General features: G+C 38.4%; 1 protein-coding gene across 6 annotated transcripts in view; it reads right to left on the reverse strand.

Annotated features, from left to right (window-relative positions):
* The window catches only part of fgf13a (fibroblast growth factor 13a), a 191327-nt gene that overhangs the window by 16003 nt on the left and 155598 nt on the right, over positions 1 to 19726 (reverse strand). For all 6 annotated transcript variants that reach the window (XM_017707112.2, XM_037540497.1, XM_037540498.1 and 3 more), the window contains one exon: positions 16043 to 16146. In XM_017707112.2, coding sequence (XP_017562601.1) covers positions 16043 to 16146 — 104 coding nt within the window. The remainder of the gene's footprint in view (positions 1 to 16042; positions 16147 to 19726) is intronic.

Genomic DNA, 19726 nt, shown 5'->3' on the forward strand with positions numbered 1-19726 from the left:
GTAACACATTTGGTGGGGGAGGGGGGCATCAAATGTGGCTTGTGCAAAAGTTTGGTGACACTATCTGGTGTGGTCCTTGGTAGATGATTAACTAATTTTTAACAGATTATTAGCAACACATCAACAACATATCAGTGAAGTAGCAGTAGTGAACCATCTGAATACATTGAAGCAAAGGTCTTGATGTCCTGTTGATACATTACTTACATTATGTAGGTGTACTGTTATTATGTTACTAACCTTACTCAAAACCTAACCCTAACCCTGGCCCTAATCCTAACGCTGTTTTATTTTTTCCAATATGTTAAGCTCAGCAAATAAATTATGCACTAAAATTTGCTAATGATATAATATTGTTCCCTGTGGAGGCTGTGTTAACTAAGAACTTAACAAAGAAATTCAGCAAAAATATTTTGACCAGAGTGTTCAAAGTTTTTGCATATGACTGTAAGCCAGTAATTTGTGAGGTTAGTGAGAGTGTGGGCTGGAGGTAAGGGATCTGGCCCTGTGACCGGAAGGTTGCCGGTTCAATCCCCAGTGCCGACAGTCCATGACTGAGGTGTCCTTGAGCAAGACACCTAATCCCCAATTGCTCCCCGGGCGCTGCGGATTGGGCTGCCCACTGCTCCGGGCAAGTGTGCTCACTGCCCCCCTAGTGTGTGTGTTCACTAGTGTGTATGTGGTGTTTCAATTGCATGGATGGGTTAAATGCGGATATGGAATTTCCCCGGTTGTGGGATCAAAACAGTATCGCTTAAAAAATTACATTTTTTTTTTACTAAAAAAAAAAAAACCCTGTGAAAAAAAGTGGCCTGTAATGGTGGGACATCGCCCCAGTGCTTTGAAAATCCCAGCTTGTCCCCATTGTTTCATGCAGCATCATGCCTCTTTTAGATATTTTACAATGTGAAAGATGGACATGCATGTAGCCCAACTGCTCTGTGGGCAGATTTTAAGCCAAAGCTTCAAAATGTATCACCAATAAGATGTTAGGTAAAAATAGATTTAGCAAGCCTGAGCTAAAGTGGGTGTGTTGCAGCAGGCAAAACACTAAAACATGCGTGGCAGGTTGATTCCATCTCCTGCTCTCTATGTCCTGTACAGCATTGCATGAGGACTTTTCCTCATGCAAATTTCTTGTGTATGAAAATTTACCTGCCTAATGATCCTTATTCTCCAGGACCAAGACTGAGAACAACTGATCCAAGTAACAGCAATAAGGAATATTCCAGGAATTTCTAATCTTTTTTATCTGCCTCTTCTGTAGCATATGATCACCAGGGACGTGAACATTAGATGTTTCTCTGTACTTAGTAAAAACTCGATAGACATTTGTAGTAGAAGTCAGTGGGCAGATGCTTAAGCAACACTGCAGAGAGAGAATAGGTTGGAAAATGCTGGAGTGTTCCTTATAAGCACAGAAGAAAGCAACCTATGATGATGTGAGACGACATAGGGGAGGATGACGTTCACGGTTGATAGCTGAATCTATCCATCCTCGAGAGAGTAGATACGTAGGAGATTTTTTATTGTGTTGGCACAGATATTATCCGTATGTATAATTGTATCAGCATCCGCAGTCACGTTGCTGGGAGCTGTGTGATGCGAGTGTTCTTTTTTTTCTTTCTTCTCTTTCTCTTGCGCCCTGGGAAATCCTGCATTGCCCCTCCCTCCTTTCCTCCCTCCCTTCTCCATCTTCCTACACAGGGCTTCCCCGATGGGTAGAGACAGTGTCATGCCTGTGAAGCATGAGCGTGAATGCGCGCATGTGTGCAGTTGAGAGGGAGTTTGCATGTGTGCGCTGGGACGTGAGGTATGTGCGTGTGGATGTCTGAGTGTTCTCATGAGAGGCGGAGATGAAGACTGTAATGTAGTGCTGCATTTTACAGGAAATGCACATTCAGTGTGTTTTCATCGTCTGGCTACGTTTACGCAATTTCTCTTCTTTTATCTCCTTCCCTAATCTTTCCCTACACAACTAAAATAGGAAATCAAATCAAAGGCCACAACACAGAGTGCCAAACAAGCATAGTACACCAGACATAGTGCATTAGTATGACAGCCATATGACATATGCTTGATTGTCTCCTGACTCGCATGGTGATCTGATGGTGACAGTGGTAGTGATCTACCAAGTCTTGCACAGTTGTTAGAAGTTCCATTTTCTCTATATCTTTTACTCACTTTTTGAACTACTTTATATTTTGGAAACTTTCTTCTTTCTTAAGTGGATGATCTGATATCTAATTTCCTCAGAAACACCTTCTGAGAAAGGAATGACTTGTACTTTATGTCTATTTTTTGTTTTGTTTTGCACATTTTGCCACTCACCCAGGTCTAATCTGTGTATAATTAGTGCCATATCTAAAGGGCGGGCTAAATATTACTTTCTGGAGGTCTAAATTCTCCATCTCATCATTCTTTTTCATTTTCATCTGAACCTTTCAATTGCAATTTTTCTCTTTGGTTGCCTCCCTTCCTCCCCAGCCATTTTTCCAGCAGTCCCCTCTTGTCTCCCAATGTCTTTTTTGATGCCTCACCTTATTCCCCTCTCCTGCCATTCTCTCCAATCTTTTTTCTAAATACTGTCTTCTCTGTGGTTTCCTCTCTGTTCCCCATCCTTCATTCGCTCCATCTCATTACTTTCCCCTCCCCTCCCCCTCTTTCTCCTCTGCACACTCCAATCTCCAATTCCATCCACCAGGGAGGATTGAATAGAGAAGCTGACAGGATCTATTCCACTCAGGAGCCTCCAGCACGGCTAAGAATTCACCACCATTTTCCTCCTTTAACTCTCTCCCTCTGGCTAGTCCTATTTCAAGACCCGTAGTACCTGAACAAACAAACAGTCCAGTGACTTGCACCCACAGCCCCAGCAATGGCCACTATTTCTTGGCTTTAAGGCTCAGTGCTTAAGCCATTGAGCTATTTAACAGGCTTTGATGGACACTGAGATTTTTTAATTTACTGTTACTTAGGAAATCACCAAAATATCTGAAACATTTTAAAACCCAGCAACATACATCGATCAGGCGTAACATTATGAGCACCTCCTTGTTTCTACACTCATTTTCCATTTTGTCAGCTCCACTTACTATACTGCTCAAAAAAATAAAGGGAACACTTAAACAGCACAATATAACTCCAAGTAAATCAAACTTCTGTGAAATCAAACTGTCCACTTAGGAAGCAACACTGACTGACAATCAATTTCACAGCTGTTGTGCAAATGCAATAGACAACAGGTGGAAATTATTGGCAACAAGCAAGACACACTCAATAAAGGAGTGGTTCTGCAGGTGGGGACCACAGACCACTTCTCAGTACCTATGCTTTCTGGCTGATGTTTTGGTCACTTTTGAATGTTGGTGGTGCTTTCACACTCGTGGTAGCATGAGACGGACTCTACAACCCACACAAGTGGCTCAGGTAGTGCAGCTCGTCCAGGATGGCACATCAATGCGAGCTGTGGCAAGAAGGTTTGCTGTGTCTGTCAGCGTAGTTTCCAGAGGCTGGAGGCGCTACCAGGAGACAGCCCAGTACATCAGAAGACTTGGAGGAGGCCGTAGGAGGGCAACAACCCAGCAGCAGGACCACTACCTCTGCCTTTGTGCAAGGAGGAACAGGAGGAGCACTGCCAGAGCCCTGCAAAATGACCTCCAGCAGGCCACAAATGTGCATGTGTCTGTTAGAAACTGGTTAGAAACCGGTTAGAAACCGACTCCATGAGGATGGTATGAGGGCCCGACATCCACAGATGGGGGTCGTGCTCACAGCCCAACACCGTGCAGGATGCTTGGCATTTGCCAGAGAACCCCAGGATTGGCAAATTCGTCACTGGCGCCCTGTGCTCTTCACAGATGAAAGCAGGTTCACACTGAGCACATGTGACAGACGTGACAGAGTCTGGAGACGCCATGGAGAGCGATCTGCTGCCTGCAACATCCTTCAGCATGACCGGTTTGGCAGTGGGTCAGTTATGGTGTGGGTTGGCATTTCTTTGGAGGGCCGCACAGCCCTCCATGTGCTTGCCAGAGATAGCCTGACTGCCATTAGGTACCGAGATGAGATCCTCAAACCCCTTGTGAGACCAAATGCTGGTGCGGTTGGCGCTGGGTTCCTCCTAATGCAGGACAATGCTAGACCTCATGTGGGTGGAGTGTGTCAGCAGTTCCTGCAAGATAAAGGCATTGAAGCTATGGACTGGCCCGCCCGTTCCCCAGACCTGAATCCGATTGAGCACATCTGGGACATCATGTCTCGCTCCATCCACCAACGCCACGTTGCACCACAGACTGTCCAGGAGTTGGCGGATGCTTTAGTCCAGGTCTGGGAGGAGATCCCTCAGGAGACCATCCGCCACCTCATCAGGAGCATGCCCAGGCGTTGTAGGGAGGTCATACAGGCACGTGGAGGCCACACACAATACTGAGCCTCATTTTGACTTGTTTTAAGGACAATACATCAAAGTTGGATCAGCCTGTCGTGTGTTTTTCCACTTTAATTTTGTGTGTGACTCCAAATCCAGGCCTCCATTGGTGAATAAATTTGATTTCCATTGATGATTTTTGTGTGATTTTGTTGTCAGCACATTCAACTTTGTACAGAACAAAGTATTCAATGAGAATATTTTATTCATTCAGATCTAGGATGCGTTATTTGAGTGTTCCCTTTATTTTTTTGAGCAGTGTATATAGCAGCACTTTTTAGTTCTACAATTACAGACTGTAGTCCATCTGTTTCTCTGTATACTTTGTTAGCCCCCTTTTACCCTGTTCCTCAGTGGTCAGGACCCCCATGGAAACTCACAGAGCAGGTACTATTGGGTGGTGGATCATTCTCAGCACTGCAGGAACACCGAAGTGGTGGTGTGTTAGTGTGTGTTGCACTGGTACAAGTGGATCAGACAAAATGTTATGCCTCATTTTATGTTTTAGAATTCATGGACATCGTGTCCTCTAGGCTAAAAACCAGCCAGCACCAGGGTGCTTTAGTGCACATGACATGGGTGACTTGCTCATTTGTGATGGCACCATTAATGCTGAAAAATTTATACAGGTTTTGGAGCAACATAAGCTGCCATCTTTTTCAGGGAAGGCCTTGCTTCTTTCAGCTAAACAATGCCAAATTTAATTCTGCATGCATTACAACAGCATGGCCCTGTAGTAAAAGACCTGTCAGCCACTGAAAACATTAGTGCATTATGAAACAAAACTTCAGCAAAGGAGACCCTGAACTGTTGACCAACAGACATCCTTTATCAAGCAAGAAAACATTTCACTTTCAAAACTACAGCAATTGGTCTTCTCAGTTAAAATAATTTTTTGGAACGTGTTGCTGGCAACAAATTAAAAAAAAATATGTTTCAAAAAGCAATACAATTTCTCACTTTCAGCGTTTAATGTTATCTATGTACTACCTTCAATGAAATACAGTATACATGATTTACATATCATTGCATTCTATTTTTATTTACATTTTGCACAGTGTCCCAACCTTTTGGAAATGGGGTTGTAAATCTGTTCTGATCGGCCAGTATTCCCTTATTCAGAAACCCTCTGTATAACTTCATTGTGAATGGGCAGTGCTAAACTACTGTAGGCTGAATAGGCAAAGATTTGTAAGTGTACTGATTTTTGTGGCATGTCCAAAACAGTGAATTCAGAATAGGTTTGAAATGTTTGAACTGAGAAGTAAATGTAACATTTTGAAACCTTGTTTAGATACAATGTCAAATTGTTTTAAATTACTGAGTATTTTCCATGAAATGGGTACTTTAAATATTTAAGGTCCTAAAGTACATTTCAGTGGAGCGTTCTTAGAAGAGCATTTCCTTTGTAAATAAGATGCGTCAGTGTGAAGAACCTTTTTAAAATATAAAGAACCTCAACTAAAGGTTCTATACCAGTTAAAGGCTCAATAAAATTTAAAGTAAAATTCATACATACAGCCATCCATACATGATTAGTACATGCAAACACATGCATGTTTTGCATCATCCATAGGAAAAGCATTTTCAAACCCTGTTTGCCATGCATAATACATCAAACCCCTGAGATAAATGGCGCTACCACTTATTTGATTTTCTGTGTGATATGCTAGGTAATTATTCTTCAGGGGAGAATAACAAAAATCAATGCTGTCCATGAATTCTCTCTCCAGAACTGAAATGATGACAATTATGGCAGAGATGGCAAGGCAAGCAATGTGCTGAATCTACTAGGGACAATCAAGCTTGAATGCTGTTTGTCAGTGAATCATCTGTGTACATTGTGGGAGTGCATATGGTATATGCAAGCAGTCTGCGTCACTTCCTGGCAATGCAATCACAATTAATGTGCCATGACATGACAGCCACTGTTTTATTAAACAATAATGGTTATTGATCTTCAGCAAATGCCAGTGTGCCCTGTGCTCATAAACAATAAATATGACTAAACAATGCGGATGGCATGCTTTATTAGCTTTGTAGATGTTCACCCTGCTCTTAACTTCCAGTCAACTACACATGTACACATGTATACATCTATTCAACTCAATATCTACTAGTTTAATGTTTTCCACATCCCTAAACCTAATACTCATTCTAACTCTCACTCAGCCTCAGCAATCTTTTTAATAATTTGAGTGTTTCTCTAATCATATATAATTGTTTGTACATCCCTGGTTAAATTACATTTGTTCTGGTGTTTCTAAGTAAAAACAAGTTAACACATATTTTACATACCTAAATATGTACATTTATGTAAATATGCAATTTTTTATGTAAAATTTCTTTATATTTGCTGAGTTATAATAAAAAAATGTTATATTCTCTGTCAAATGTTATGTTTTATTACTTCCACAATATGTTAAAATCAGCAAATAACGAGTACATTTGCACTCATCTGTATGAGTGACTACAGTGACTAAAGGTAAAACTAAGGAAATGCTTGTGAAATTAAACCACTAGGACATGAACTTCCCTGCTCTTCTCATAGACAAGCAGAGAGAATCTTCTGTTTCTTCAGTGCAAGTCATGATGCACATCGTGGCTTCATGATTTAAGCAGCTGCAGTGTCTCAGGGGAGCATTCCCTCTAATGCCCTGTCCCTGCCTTCTCCTAATGATCCAACACTAAACAAATTAGTGCACTTCAAAGCACCTCCAGAGCAAACACACAGACCAACACACCACAGAGGGCCAGGCTGATGTATTATGGTTCCAATTCAACAACACTGTGACTGACTGTGATTCTAATCCTCTCAAGGGGGATACCATATTTGATCTGTTTACCAGCAAACACATAAATCTATAGCTGCCACAGCTCCTATCAAGGCTGCATGATCATGGCTGTATCAGTTGCAACCCATCTATGCTCTGCCCACAAAATGGGAACCCATAACAAGTAATGTAAGACTGGACAAGCTTTACAGAACAAAAGTTGTAGTGCAGTTCCAATGATTTTCCAAAAGTTAATAGAATGCCTATATTTGTGATGTAGACATTGTGACCCCTGGTTCCTATCACCACCACTGTAAAGAAATCTGAGTTGATAAGTTTCTCTACAATGAACCATTTCAAATGAAGCCAATTTGAATGGCTTCTCAAGCACTGAATTATGCAGACATTTTGAAAAATCAGTTGAATTCCCCTTTAATGCAATATTAACAATCCCCTTTAAATCACTTTCAACATATAGAGTGTATTCAACTCAATTCAGTTGAAAATTTAGCTGTATAGTGCTTTTTACAGGAACTGTTTATTTATAGAAATCTGGGTCAAGGCCTCAAGTGAGGGCTTCAGAGCACAATATTAATTTCTAATTCTATTTATTTTCAATGCATGTAAAATAGGATGCATTGAATCATTTTTGTTGTGTAATCAAGGCAACATTATTAAAGTCAAGTTCAATATAATAGCATTTTAAATGGAAAGCATTATACTGCCAAATAAACCTGAATTCACTAGGTTAAATTGGACTTTAGCCAATGTTCTTTAAAACCAGTCCAGCCTCACAACAGAAAGAATACATTTGTGGGCAAAGCATGAACATGATATATCTTGCTATATATTATTGTGAACCCTGGAAATGAGGTTGGCCAGGATGATAACAGCACACAGTGTGATTGGTTAGAGGGCTCATATGCATACTGCAGCCTTCTGCAATATTTGTAATGTAAAGACCAATATTAAAATAACGGTTATGTAATGGTATATTGAGCAGCTCCAGCTCCTATATCTTCTCCAGCCTTAAATGTGTCTGAGGCGATGATACTGAGCTGTGCTAATTGGTCTCACTTTCATACAATATCTACTGGTGGGAGTAAGGATGTGCATCCATGCATGCACACATACACGCACGCACGCAGCGAGAGAAAGGAACTGTATCAAGCATGTGGCACTCTGTCTAGGGGAGGACTGTAAAGGAAGAGCAGGAGTGGGAAAAGAAAAGAGAGCAAAATACATTTTTAATTGATTCTCCCTCTCTCCCACTCGTTGTCACACTGATGGATGAATACATTTACACTGGTACATTCTGACTCATCCACATATGAACACTCTCTCTCTCTCTCTCTCTCTCTCTGTCCCTCTCTCTCTCTCATTTTCACTTGCACACTTTCTCCTCTCCTTTCACACACTCACACATGCACAGAGTTCAGCTCTTCTGTTTAGATTAAAATGTTCACAGAAATAAAAAAGGTCTAAGCTAAAAACAGGAATAAACATATCTAGTATCTGAACCAGCTAAATTTCTAACCTAGAACATATTGTAAAATAGACCCCAATATATTAATGAAAATAAACAAAATAAATAAAAATGAAAGGAAGGTCTCTGACCAGCACACATGCAGCCATACACACACACACACATACATGAGGAGGTAATCATACAGTCTCTGCTCTACGTCACTGGCTTCCTCCCCATCACTGATTGGGGATTTCCCCCGACATCACTGCTCTGCCATTGGCTGACAGCTCTGCCCTGATGGAGTGAGGATCCATGGCAGCAGAGCCACAAAGCTGAGCAGAAACCTTCAACACAGAACAACAGCTTCTACCACTCCCAGCCAATACACAATCACACCAGCTGAAAGTGCTCCAACACTGAACTAACACCAGATCACAAAAACGCTCAGCCACACAGCCTTTTACTTACATTCTTTCAGTTAGCAGATACTGACTTACAAAATGAGCAGTATCCAGAGAATCTGCAAGGCTTTATGACCTAAGACAAAAACTCCAGTGTAGCCTGATTTAGTTCAATACATACAATACAATCCTTGAGAATAAAAAATACGTTACTTTGTCATATATCATCACAGACATAGCAAAACCTATTTTTTCCTGTTTTATGGGGAAATTCCTCCTATTTTTGTAAATATTGGCATAATTAAGTAATTAATACATGAACAGTCATTCAGAATTGTTAAATGCCATATCGAGGGAAACTATAGAGGTTATAGGAACCAGACATCTGAAGTGTTTATTTGGCTTAAACATATCATAAAGTCATGCAGGGTGGAATGTTAAATGCAGGTTGTTGTAAGTCCCCAAAGAAAATAATTAGTTTCAGGTTTATCACTATTTTACCATTATCAACATTACGCATTGTTGCTGTTGGAAAAAAAAAAAGAAAACTGGTTACCTCCTGCGTTATCTAACGTGGTTTTCAAACCAGTCTGAAAGAATTTGTTTACATCTGAACTGTTAAATTATACAGACATTTAGGGGGAATATATATATATATATATATATATATATATATATATATATATATATATATATATATATATATATATATATATATATATATATATATATATATATATATATTTAAATATGTTAATATGTTCTATTTATTTAGGAATTGTGTTAAATTTATCACTTTTGAGCAGTGGTATTGTCTGAAGACAGCTAGGTGTAGTTGGCAACATCAAGCGATAGCACTAGAAACCTCTAGTCTGCTAAACAAGAACAGCCATCTCAGTCACAAACTCAACACAAACTACACAGTGCACACAGTGCAGTACACAGTGACACTCTGTATCTACCAGGCAATTGTGCATCAAATTACAATCAAGATGCAGCATTTGCTGAAAAGTCTTTTCGAATGGAAATAAGAATGTGCTCTGTATATTCAAGAGGGTGAAGTCAATTAACAAGAGCAAAGTTTCAAAGCCCTGCATGCATCTTCACTCTCTGTGCTATTGTTCACAATCATAATAACCATAAAAGTCTCTGGAATTGCCCTGTACATTTGCTGGCTAAGCAGTTGTCAGATAAATATAGGCTGTCTCTACCTCTAACACTGGGTTGCCTTGCAGTAATTCTGCTAGTGCAGAGATTATAATGTCTTTATTTAATTTAATGAGCACGTCTGCACGTACATTTTAATTACCCACGCTGAGGCTCACATCATTAAAAAGCACACAGTGGGAATAAAAACTGGTCTTAAATGGTGTTAAGTACAACGAGTGTGTATTTGTTTTTATTATTCCATCTCTGTTCCCAATGAAGCAATGCACACCACTGTATTATTCATCACAATCTGATCACATGCTTACTCCCAAGAACCAAAGCATTTACAGTCTCTGCTGTCTTCATTTTCATTCATATGACAGACTATAGCTCTTAACTCATTTTGAGAGCAGCACCCCTCATTGACTCACACTCCACATATCACAGCAATATCAGAGTGCAGTGGTCCATATCATGGAAAAATAAATGGAAAAAATAAAAGGTTTGATGTAGTATGTAAACATTGTTAAAGTTTCATAACATACCCTGGTGTGCTGTTTATATTGTCTATGTCTAGAAAGTAAGCAGTAAAAACAACTCATTTTGAATTAATTGTTTTTGTGATGTCACAAAAATCAACACATTTACATAGTGTATATCCACACATATCTGACTATTCAGCCTAAAGCAGTGTAGCCCCTCACACTAAAGTTATAAGGAGTGTTTCATCTCAGACTGCTATTTGAATGAGGTGCAATACAGGCCAATCAGAACAGAGGTCATTTACATAAATCAGTGCTAAAAGTAGAGTAATAAACAACTTGTTTAATTTAAAGAGATGAAAAGGTTTGAAAATAGTCATGTACAAAAGAAATGATGACTGTTTTTGGTACATAAACCCATACAAGTCATTGGAGGACCTCAGTAAAAAACAATAAAACACAAAAAGAATGTGGGCAATTTAACTCTTCTGTTAAAAAAAAAGATAATATAAAATTAAATGAAATTTGTATAGACACTTGGGTGTCTGTTGTATAGGGTAGAGATTTTATAATAACTATAACAGTTACTGTATTGGTGACTTAAGTATTTATTATGTCCAGCCTTTGTCTGTATTACAGCTTTAATTATTTTTTTGGAGACTAACTTTTGTATAATTTGTAGGGATGTTTTTATACTGGCAAACTTCAGTCTTAGAAGTTGGGCATATTTTCTGCTTCTTATGATCCAAGTAATCCCCCACACATATTCAGAGATGCTGAGATCTGGACTCTGGGGTGTTCAGTCCACTGTTCTGAGAACACCAGCAGCTTCTTTGTCTGATTTGCAAATTTTCTCCCTTTTTGTCTATATAATTTTTCTCAATAATGGCTTCTTGACCTCTACCCATCCTTCCAGACTCATTGTGTTATAGCATGGGCAGAAACACTTGTGGATTTTTTCAGACCTAAGCAAAAGAGAAGCTTGTACTGTTTATCTGATCATCTATCAGGTCTTTAACGGTTGTTAGGAGTCTCATTTTTCCTGCATCTTTTAATAACTCTATAAACTCCAGTTTAGACCATTCCTGTTTTCTTTACTTATATTCCCTTTCCTTATGTAAGTGAATTATCTTATATCTAATCTCCTCAGAAATCTCCTGAAAAATTAATAAATTAATGGCCTCATTTAGAGTAACAATTGTAATCGCTAGTCTAAATGAAGGGTGGTCTCTTTTGCAAGTACTGTAAGCTGCTTACAGCACACTGCATGCAGTTCAAGAGCTGTGAACACAGTACACAAAATTAAAAATAGCTTCCCACATCCCAGCTTCTAAGAAAGTTTAAGTTTACTGTTTGTTTATACAGTAGACGTGAGCTGTTATGGCGCTCTGAATTCTCCATCTCTTCAGCCTCATTAGTCTGTTGTTTCGCCATATGGTGGAAAAAAAGAGAGGAACGATTGTATGTGTGTTGTGTATGTGGGTGTGTGTTGGTAAGAGTTCAACACTGCAGTAAGTATCTGCTACTTGGAGATCTTCAGAAAACTCTCCTTCTCTCTCCCTCTCTCTCCCCTGTTAGAAAACACAGGCTCCCGTCATTTGCTCCAATTATACCCACCACATTGCAGAATCTTGACAAATACATTGGCACTGGAAGTTCTTATTCATATATTTTTCTTGGTGGATAGCTGGCTGCATTATTCATGACTTTACACATTTCAATCAGAATCAGGAAGCCAGCTGTCAGGAGCTGGTCAGGAGATTGTTCAGCAGATTTTGCGTTCATTAATCCGTCAGCTATACCCACACACGCATGGCCATCACTTCCTGCCATGAGCGGAATGGAAGTCCATTAAAAAGTGAATGAAACCGTGCATTCTGGCTGCAATGTGGTAAACACAGCAGGTTTGATGGTTGGTATATGACTGATGCAATGATGTGTGTAGCAAGAGGCTTTGTGAAAGTGATAGGGAACAGGATGCGTTTGCTCAACCCACGTACTGCCTGGCCACGTCGCCATAGTAACCAGGACTAGTGCCAGAGCGCCGACATTTGGTCAGGTCCAAACGGGTGGAAGGTCGGAGTCTGATAGGATTGTTAGAGGTTGTATTTAGTGGGTGGGGTTGGGGTGGAGGGGACTAGTGAAAAAACACACACCACCCCAACACTGCACTTTACTCACTCCACCAACAAAGTGCAACTAAGTGTAGTCTACAATAACATTTATAAGTCTAGACCTATTATCATTTTTTTGTAATCGTGCAGTTATTTATGCAATGAATTCCACTGAATTTACATTTTTTCTGTTTATTCCATTGTCAAAATATTATGAAAATGAAAAGCATGTATGCGCAACAATACCTTTTCAGTATATCTCCTCAAATATCTTCTCTATATCTACAAACGCCAACACTGTACTGATCTAAAGCTTACAGCTAACACTTGTTTCATTGAACCACAAATTAGAAATAATTGTACACAATATCAATTTTAATGTTGTTTTTTTTTTCTCAGAGATCCACTTCCAATGCACATATACATCGCAAAGAAGGTAATAATTCATTTGAATTTATAATTCATTTTCCAGCCTCTCTTTATGCCTAAGAATTAAACAGGTTGTTTTGTTACTGTTCATTTAAGAGTGATATATGTAAACACCCTCTGTTCTGATTGGCTGCCTTGTATTATCAAGTAAGCACCAGATATTATCAGGTTAGCCCTCCGTACTATGAGGTGCACACCATATACTATGTGGTAAGCACCTGATAAAGATTTTTACCTAAAAAAATACACCACATCTTTTCAGAGGCTCTGTGTTCACACCTGTTAAAACAAACCAAACTAAAGAAAATTTGGATTGGTCCTCAAAAAACAAGGTACATTTTGAAACATTAGTAACATTTGCAGAAGATAACAATCTCTTTAATCTACAGAAAGTGAGAATAGTTTTTCAATGATATGGGCCTTTCAAACTAAATTTTAGAAGACATATTTCAAGATGTATAAGCCATGGTGTAGGTGAAAGTGATGTATTGGGTCTGACTGATGCCTGCATTAGTTGAGGTTATGAACATGTTGTTAAACAGCAAACACAGAGTCTGATTCACCATCTCCAGCTGCACACGCTCTGCAGCACTGACAGGCAGCCATATGGAAGAAAGGAGGATTAGGCGAGAGAGGGTGCATCATGTGTTTACAGAGATGTGTGCATGCGTAAGTGCAGTGAGAGAGCGACAAGTGTCTCTGGGAGTCAGAAGCAGCGTGCGAATGCACTGACGCATTTACACACTTTGTAGTGTAATGTAATTTACGTAACAAAGCAAGATTGATAGACTATGGAGTGAGAGAACATGGTGCTGGTGTGGAGTGAGAGTCAGAAGCTGAGAAAAAGACTGTGTGTTTGTGTATGTGTGTCTGTGTGCCAGTGTGGCTGAAATGCTGTATGCTGTCAGCATGGGGTATCTTTTCTTTCAGACCCTGCTGAGCAACACAAAAAACACTGCAGACCCCTGCATAACACACACTCACATACATGCACACATACCATAGGCCAAAAGTCTGGAAGCAATATGGGAATATGGGAATCTAATATGTTATAATGGACAGCAGTGTGTTCAGTGTTTCCCACATGTGTAAAAAAACATGGGGTTCTTTTAATATCAGAACTATTCACAGTGTTTGTTTACTTTTCATCTATTTGAATAAGATATTACATACAGTCATATACAAAAGGTCAGACACATAAATATTGTTTTGTTGATTTTCTAAGTGAAAATAAGTTAACATATCATCTACAAGAAACTTTTTTCTGCAAATTTTCTTCCACAATTTATATTTATTTGCTGAGTTTAACATCTTGGGAAAAAAAAAACATCAAATAAAAAATGTGCAATAACTTTAACACAGGCTACACTTTATACATTATTTTTTCCCTTAATGAGGTAAATATAGTCAAGAAACAGTAACTGTGCTGTAAAATGTGAAAACGTATTTAGAGGATGTGTATTTTATTTTCACTTAGAAAATCAGCAAAACATCTCATTTAAGCAGAGGCCTTAAAATATTTGTAAGTCCTTAAAACACTCTGTAAGTAACTGTAAACTGTAAGTAAATGTAAAGTCTTCCATGTTTTTGTTTTTAGATGTGAATCATCTCATAGACTTGGCTAAAGCGAAGATTTAAGTTGTAGAAATGACCACAAAGAAAAAGAATGATGCTTTGCATCAATGTCATTTTTTATTCATGACAGTAAATATTAATACAATATTTTCTCTTTGAAATGTGTCAAAATGGGACAAATTATGATTAGGTTACTGACAACATAGCCTTGGGGTGTTTATTAATACAGAACAAAATATTTTGACTAAATACAACTAACACATCTATAGTAGCCTAACTGTCACAATTTTGTCAGTACTATTCTGATTGGCTATTTGCATGTCCATGTGCACACACTTCTTTTGATCAGTCAGACAAGAAACACATTGTTCCATGAAGTGCCGTGGAAAAACTAGATAAAAAACTATAGATGATGGGCTGAGTAAAGTTTATGGTATCATATATTTAAAATTATTCAAAAGCTTTCCTGGAAGTGTTTAGTACTGCTTAAGTGAGATATCCTTGCACCTTTACTGATGTCTAGCAACTTGTTTCCTGGAATGTTTTTCCCTGTAATGGTGAGAATTGCCTGCTCCTAAACATAAGCCCAAAACAGCAGCCTGTCGCTGGTCATGTTGTGCCCCACAGCTCATTCCTGTCAATGTATGTGGTTCTTGACCATGTTAAAAGGCAAAATGCTCCAGACACTCTCACAATAGCCAGGGTGGCTTGCAAGACCAGTGGACAACAGATACTTCATTTGTTTTCCTCTCAGTGATTCCTTTGCAGAGTTTTGATATCCACCTGATTCTCACATCCAAATGCTTCTGAAGGCTTGACTAACTGAATATTGTGTTAATGTACACAATAAGTACACAAGTTTATAAAAAATTAAAAAACTCTCCATCATAAGAAAGATTGTAAAGGCTTTTTCCATATATAATTACAAATGTTTGCAAATATATCGTTGATTTATCATCACTACCATAAAATGATCTCAGAAAAATTGGTATCTTCATAAATCGAGAGAAAATATGTTAATGAATGTTATATATAAAGATATTTTATTTGTTGTAATTTAATACCATTTTTTATTGGTCCATGAATCATAAAATGTAAATAAAAAAATCAGCAAAAGTGGAGAAGGTTTTGACATGACAAATGGAATACTCATTTGATTTGGCTTGCTTCCATACTTTTGGTGCAGATGCCTCTGTAGTGTAAGTGGTTGGTGGTACTTACTGATGTATACAGGTAGCCCTCACTGTTCATGGCCAGGTAAAGTTTGGTCTGGACGCCCTGAATGGCTACCACTCGCAGACCCACAGGGATGAGGTTGAACATGGCTGTAAAGGAGGCAGAGAGAAGGGTGGTCAATAATGTACACAAAGAAGAGAAGAATAGCAGAGAACAGGTTACTGTATCTGTAAAAGCTTCCAAAGGCAAATCCTCCCACTGCAATATAGAAAAGTGCACAGGACCTAAATGATTGCACATTCTGAAAGACTCATTCTGACAATCATCTAATATGATCTATTTTTGATCTATATGATCTATTTTTCAATACTTAAAAGTTAATCTTAGCATTCTTGTTGTTAGCATGCTTGTTTTGAAATCCAAACCGCTGACTGGCTGCCTAAATTATATTCCATATGCATGTTATTAATGCAAGAGCTTCTTTAATAGTCTGCAATACTGTTGCAGCCAGTAAATCTATTAATTTCAAGCAATTCTTACTCAATTATGGTTTTTTCTGTTTATAATTTGTTATTGGTTTTAATATTAAAACATTTTTACCATTACCATGCAGTAGCTGTGAGACCAAGCTTTTCAAACTGTTCTTAATAAAAGCAAGCACATTTTCTTTGTTAATTTTACATATTAAAGACTAATATTTGGTCCCTATTACAGTTACAGGACTGTAACATTTATTACATAATTGCCTAATGCAATATTTTGAGATACAATTATTTGAGATAATTGAAATTACTTAAGCTGACTAGTCATTTTCCACAGTCATTAGATTTGACAATAATATAAAGCCACAGGCAAAATGTGAATTGGGTGTGTTTGGATGTGACAAATAAATGTAAATAAAAGAAGGCAGTAAATACACGCTTTAAGACACATCATAGAGCTTATGCAAACAAAAAAACTTCTACCTCACTGCTCTAGCATATGTTGAGTGTCACGGTTGGCTCTTCCCACTATTCCATGTGCTTTTTCTGTTTACTTTTTATCGTCCACGTGCATTTGTTTTTCCATCTAGTCCGGCCCCTTATTTCGTGAGTCTGCCCCTGATTGTTTCCACCTGTCCCTCATGATCCCTGTTGTATTTAAGCCCTGTGTTTGCCCCTTGTCTTTGCTGGTCTTTGTTGTTTGGGATGTTGTTTGTTTGATGTATGTTGTTTTTCTTCTGGCCCTGTTGTCTGAGTACCTGTTTATTTATATTATGTCTGTCCCTCCTGCTCTACGTATTGCTCACTTGAACCTGGACTGTCTCGACCATGACCAAGGATTTGCCCTTAATAAAAGTCACTCATCTCCACATATGTGTCTGCTTCCTCGCTCCTCATTACATTGAGAGCAATGTGAGCAATGTTTGCTACATTGTTAGGTATGTAGTCAATTCTAATGTTTTTAGTAGATATGCTGGCAGAATGACTTTTTTGCATGTATTTTCACTCTCAAGAAAAAACAAGCTTTGCCCGATTCTGTGTTACTGAGACATTTGTGTGAAAGTGTGTGCAACTGTTTGGTCTATCAATCTGACAGTACGACCAGTGTAAGCTACTAAGCATACATATCTACAAAGCAAAAAGACTAATTAACTAATTTGGCCATTTTTATAAATGCATACAGTGAAGAAAAAATACAATGACATCATTATTTGCAATTATTTCTGTGACAATCAGTTGTCAGCTAAAATTCCATGGTCATGCAGCTCTAGTTACAGTTGTACCTTGGGAACAATGGCATACCCCAGACATTTTATACCATTGTTTTGATGTCATCAGGCGTCAAATATGTACTTTTAATAATAGTTTGGAAAGGAACACTGTGAAAGCACCGAGACAAAACCTAAATAAACTTTCATACAAAAGACAACATATAATGAAGATGAAAAAATAAACCAAAAGTATTAGTAACTAACTGTTTAATGCTGATCTTTTCTCAATTGAAAAACATCAGTGAAAATGAAATATTATAAAAAAAAAAGATGGATGTGCATAATGTGTGGATAATGTGTATGTGCAGTGTGTTCCTCTGCAATGATGCACGCTTGTTCTTCCGAAATTTTTCCCAGCACGTTTTTTGGCTTTAATGCAAATGAAAGCTTTTTTGTTCTCAGTCGTACAGTGGTCTATTAATAGTCTTTGTGGATTTTGCCCTTTCTTTGAAGGAGAGCTGAAGTCAAATGCAGGCAAAAGAACTAAGTCGGCTCTTTGTTGATGTGTGTTCACTCCTTCACACTTCCACTTTTTCTCTTTCACACTTGGCTGAATGGAGTTAGCAAACTGCGCGGGACCTCGGTGTGCCCGGGGCCCCCGCCGGTGCCAAATGGCCTCACACCTTTGTCCCCCTGCCATGCCGTAAGCCAAAAAGCTGACAATCTCTCCCTTTCACACCGTCTCCCTGTGCCAGAGGGAATAGTGGAGCAGCCAGCTAGCCGAGATTGCACTGGCATCCAGAGAACACGTCTGACTAGCACCAGTTTCTGAGAAAAGAAGACCACATTACAATGTGTACCCTATTATGGGTTATGTAACGTTCTGTTATTAAACACAAAGTGAAGAAGAAACTTTGTGTACCACAGTAGGGACTCCAGGAAAAAGACCAGGACAGCACCCATAACAATACTGGCTTTTCTCTGAAGCATGACAGTCTCTGTTGTAAATGTACGTCTGTCAGCTTCATGCTAATCCACTAATGCATAAGCCACATAACATCGCTATCATATCAAAAACTTTAAACCCCAGCTGTCCTTTACATTGACGCAGGGCAAACATTTCATAACAAAAATAGTCTAAATTACTTGAAATTACATATATTTACAATTAACAGAAAATACATCTATACATAGTCACAGACACTGTTGGTCAGCAAATGTTCCTTTACATCTCTGCAAACGCTAATACTGTAAAACAATCACTTTGATATGAAAATATTCTAAAGCTCAAGAGGAATGGAGATTATTCCACAAATGGTGCTTTTGAATGATCATAAATAGGGATGCACAATGATATCAGATCCGTATTAATATCAGCAGATATTTACTTAAAACATAATTGGCATCAGGCAGATTTGAATCCAATATTTGTTTATGTATTTATTATAATCTGGAAGAGCAAAATGTTTAGATACAACATGTTTTAATAAACAAGTAAATAAACAAACCAACAGCCATTTCTGCTGTTGCAAAAGCCAACAGTGTAACTAAAGCGGCCTTTTTATTGGAAAGGCATATTTATGAATATCACACACACACACACACACACACACACACACACACACACACACACACACACACACATTATATATATATAAAATCAAGTACAGTTTATAAATATAGAACAATCAATGCCAATAATAGATAAATAATTCTTACACAGTCAATATGCAGTTTTATGTAAAGGTTTTAGCACCCGTGGTCAAATGATGTTTTGTTGATTTTCTATTTGAAAATAAGTACTCATCCACTACAGAGAACAGACTTTTAATATGCTACACTTAAAATCAGCAAATAAATAGAGATAAGGCACTAATAATAGCAGAAAATCTCCATATTTCTGCACAGGATTTGTTAGAATATGTACATATATTGCTGCTGTTGTAACAAACCCTCACTTTTGTCGTTTTCCAGTTTTAAATATTATTTGAAAATGCCTGTTGCCCTTTACATTCTGTGTATATTTCAAAATTACT

The sequence above is a fragment of the Pygocentrus nattereri genome, chromosome 8, assembly GCF_015220715.1.
Source record: "Pygocentrus nattereri isolate fPygNat1 chromosome 8, fPygNat1.pri, whole genome shotgun sequence".
Lineage (NCBI taxonomy): Eukaryota > Metazoa > Chordata > Actinopteri > Characiformes > Serrasalmidae > Pygocentrus > Pygocentrus nattereri.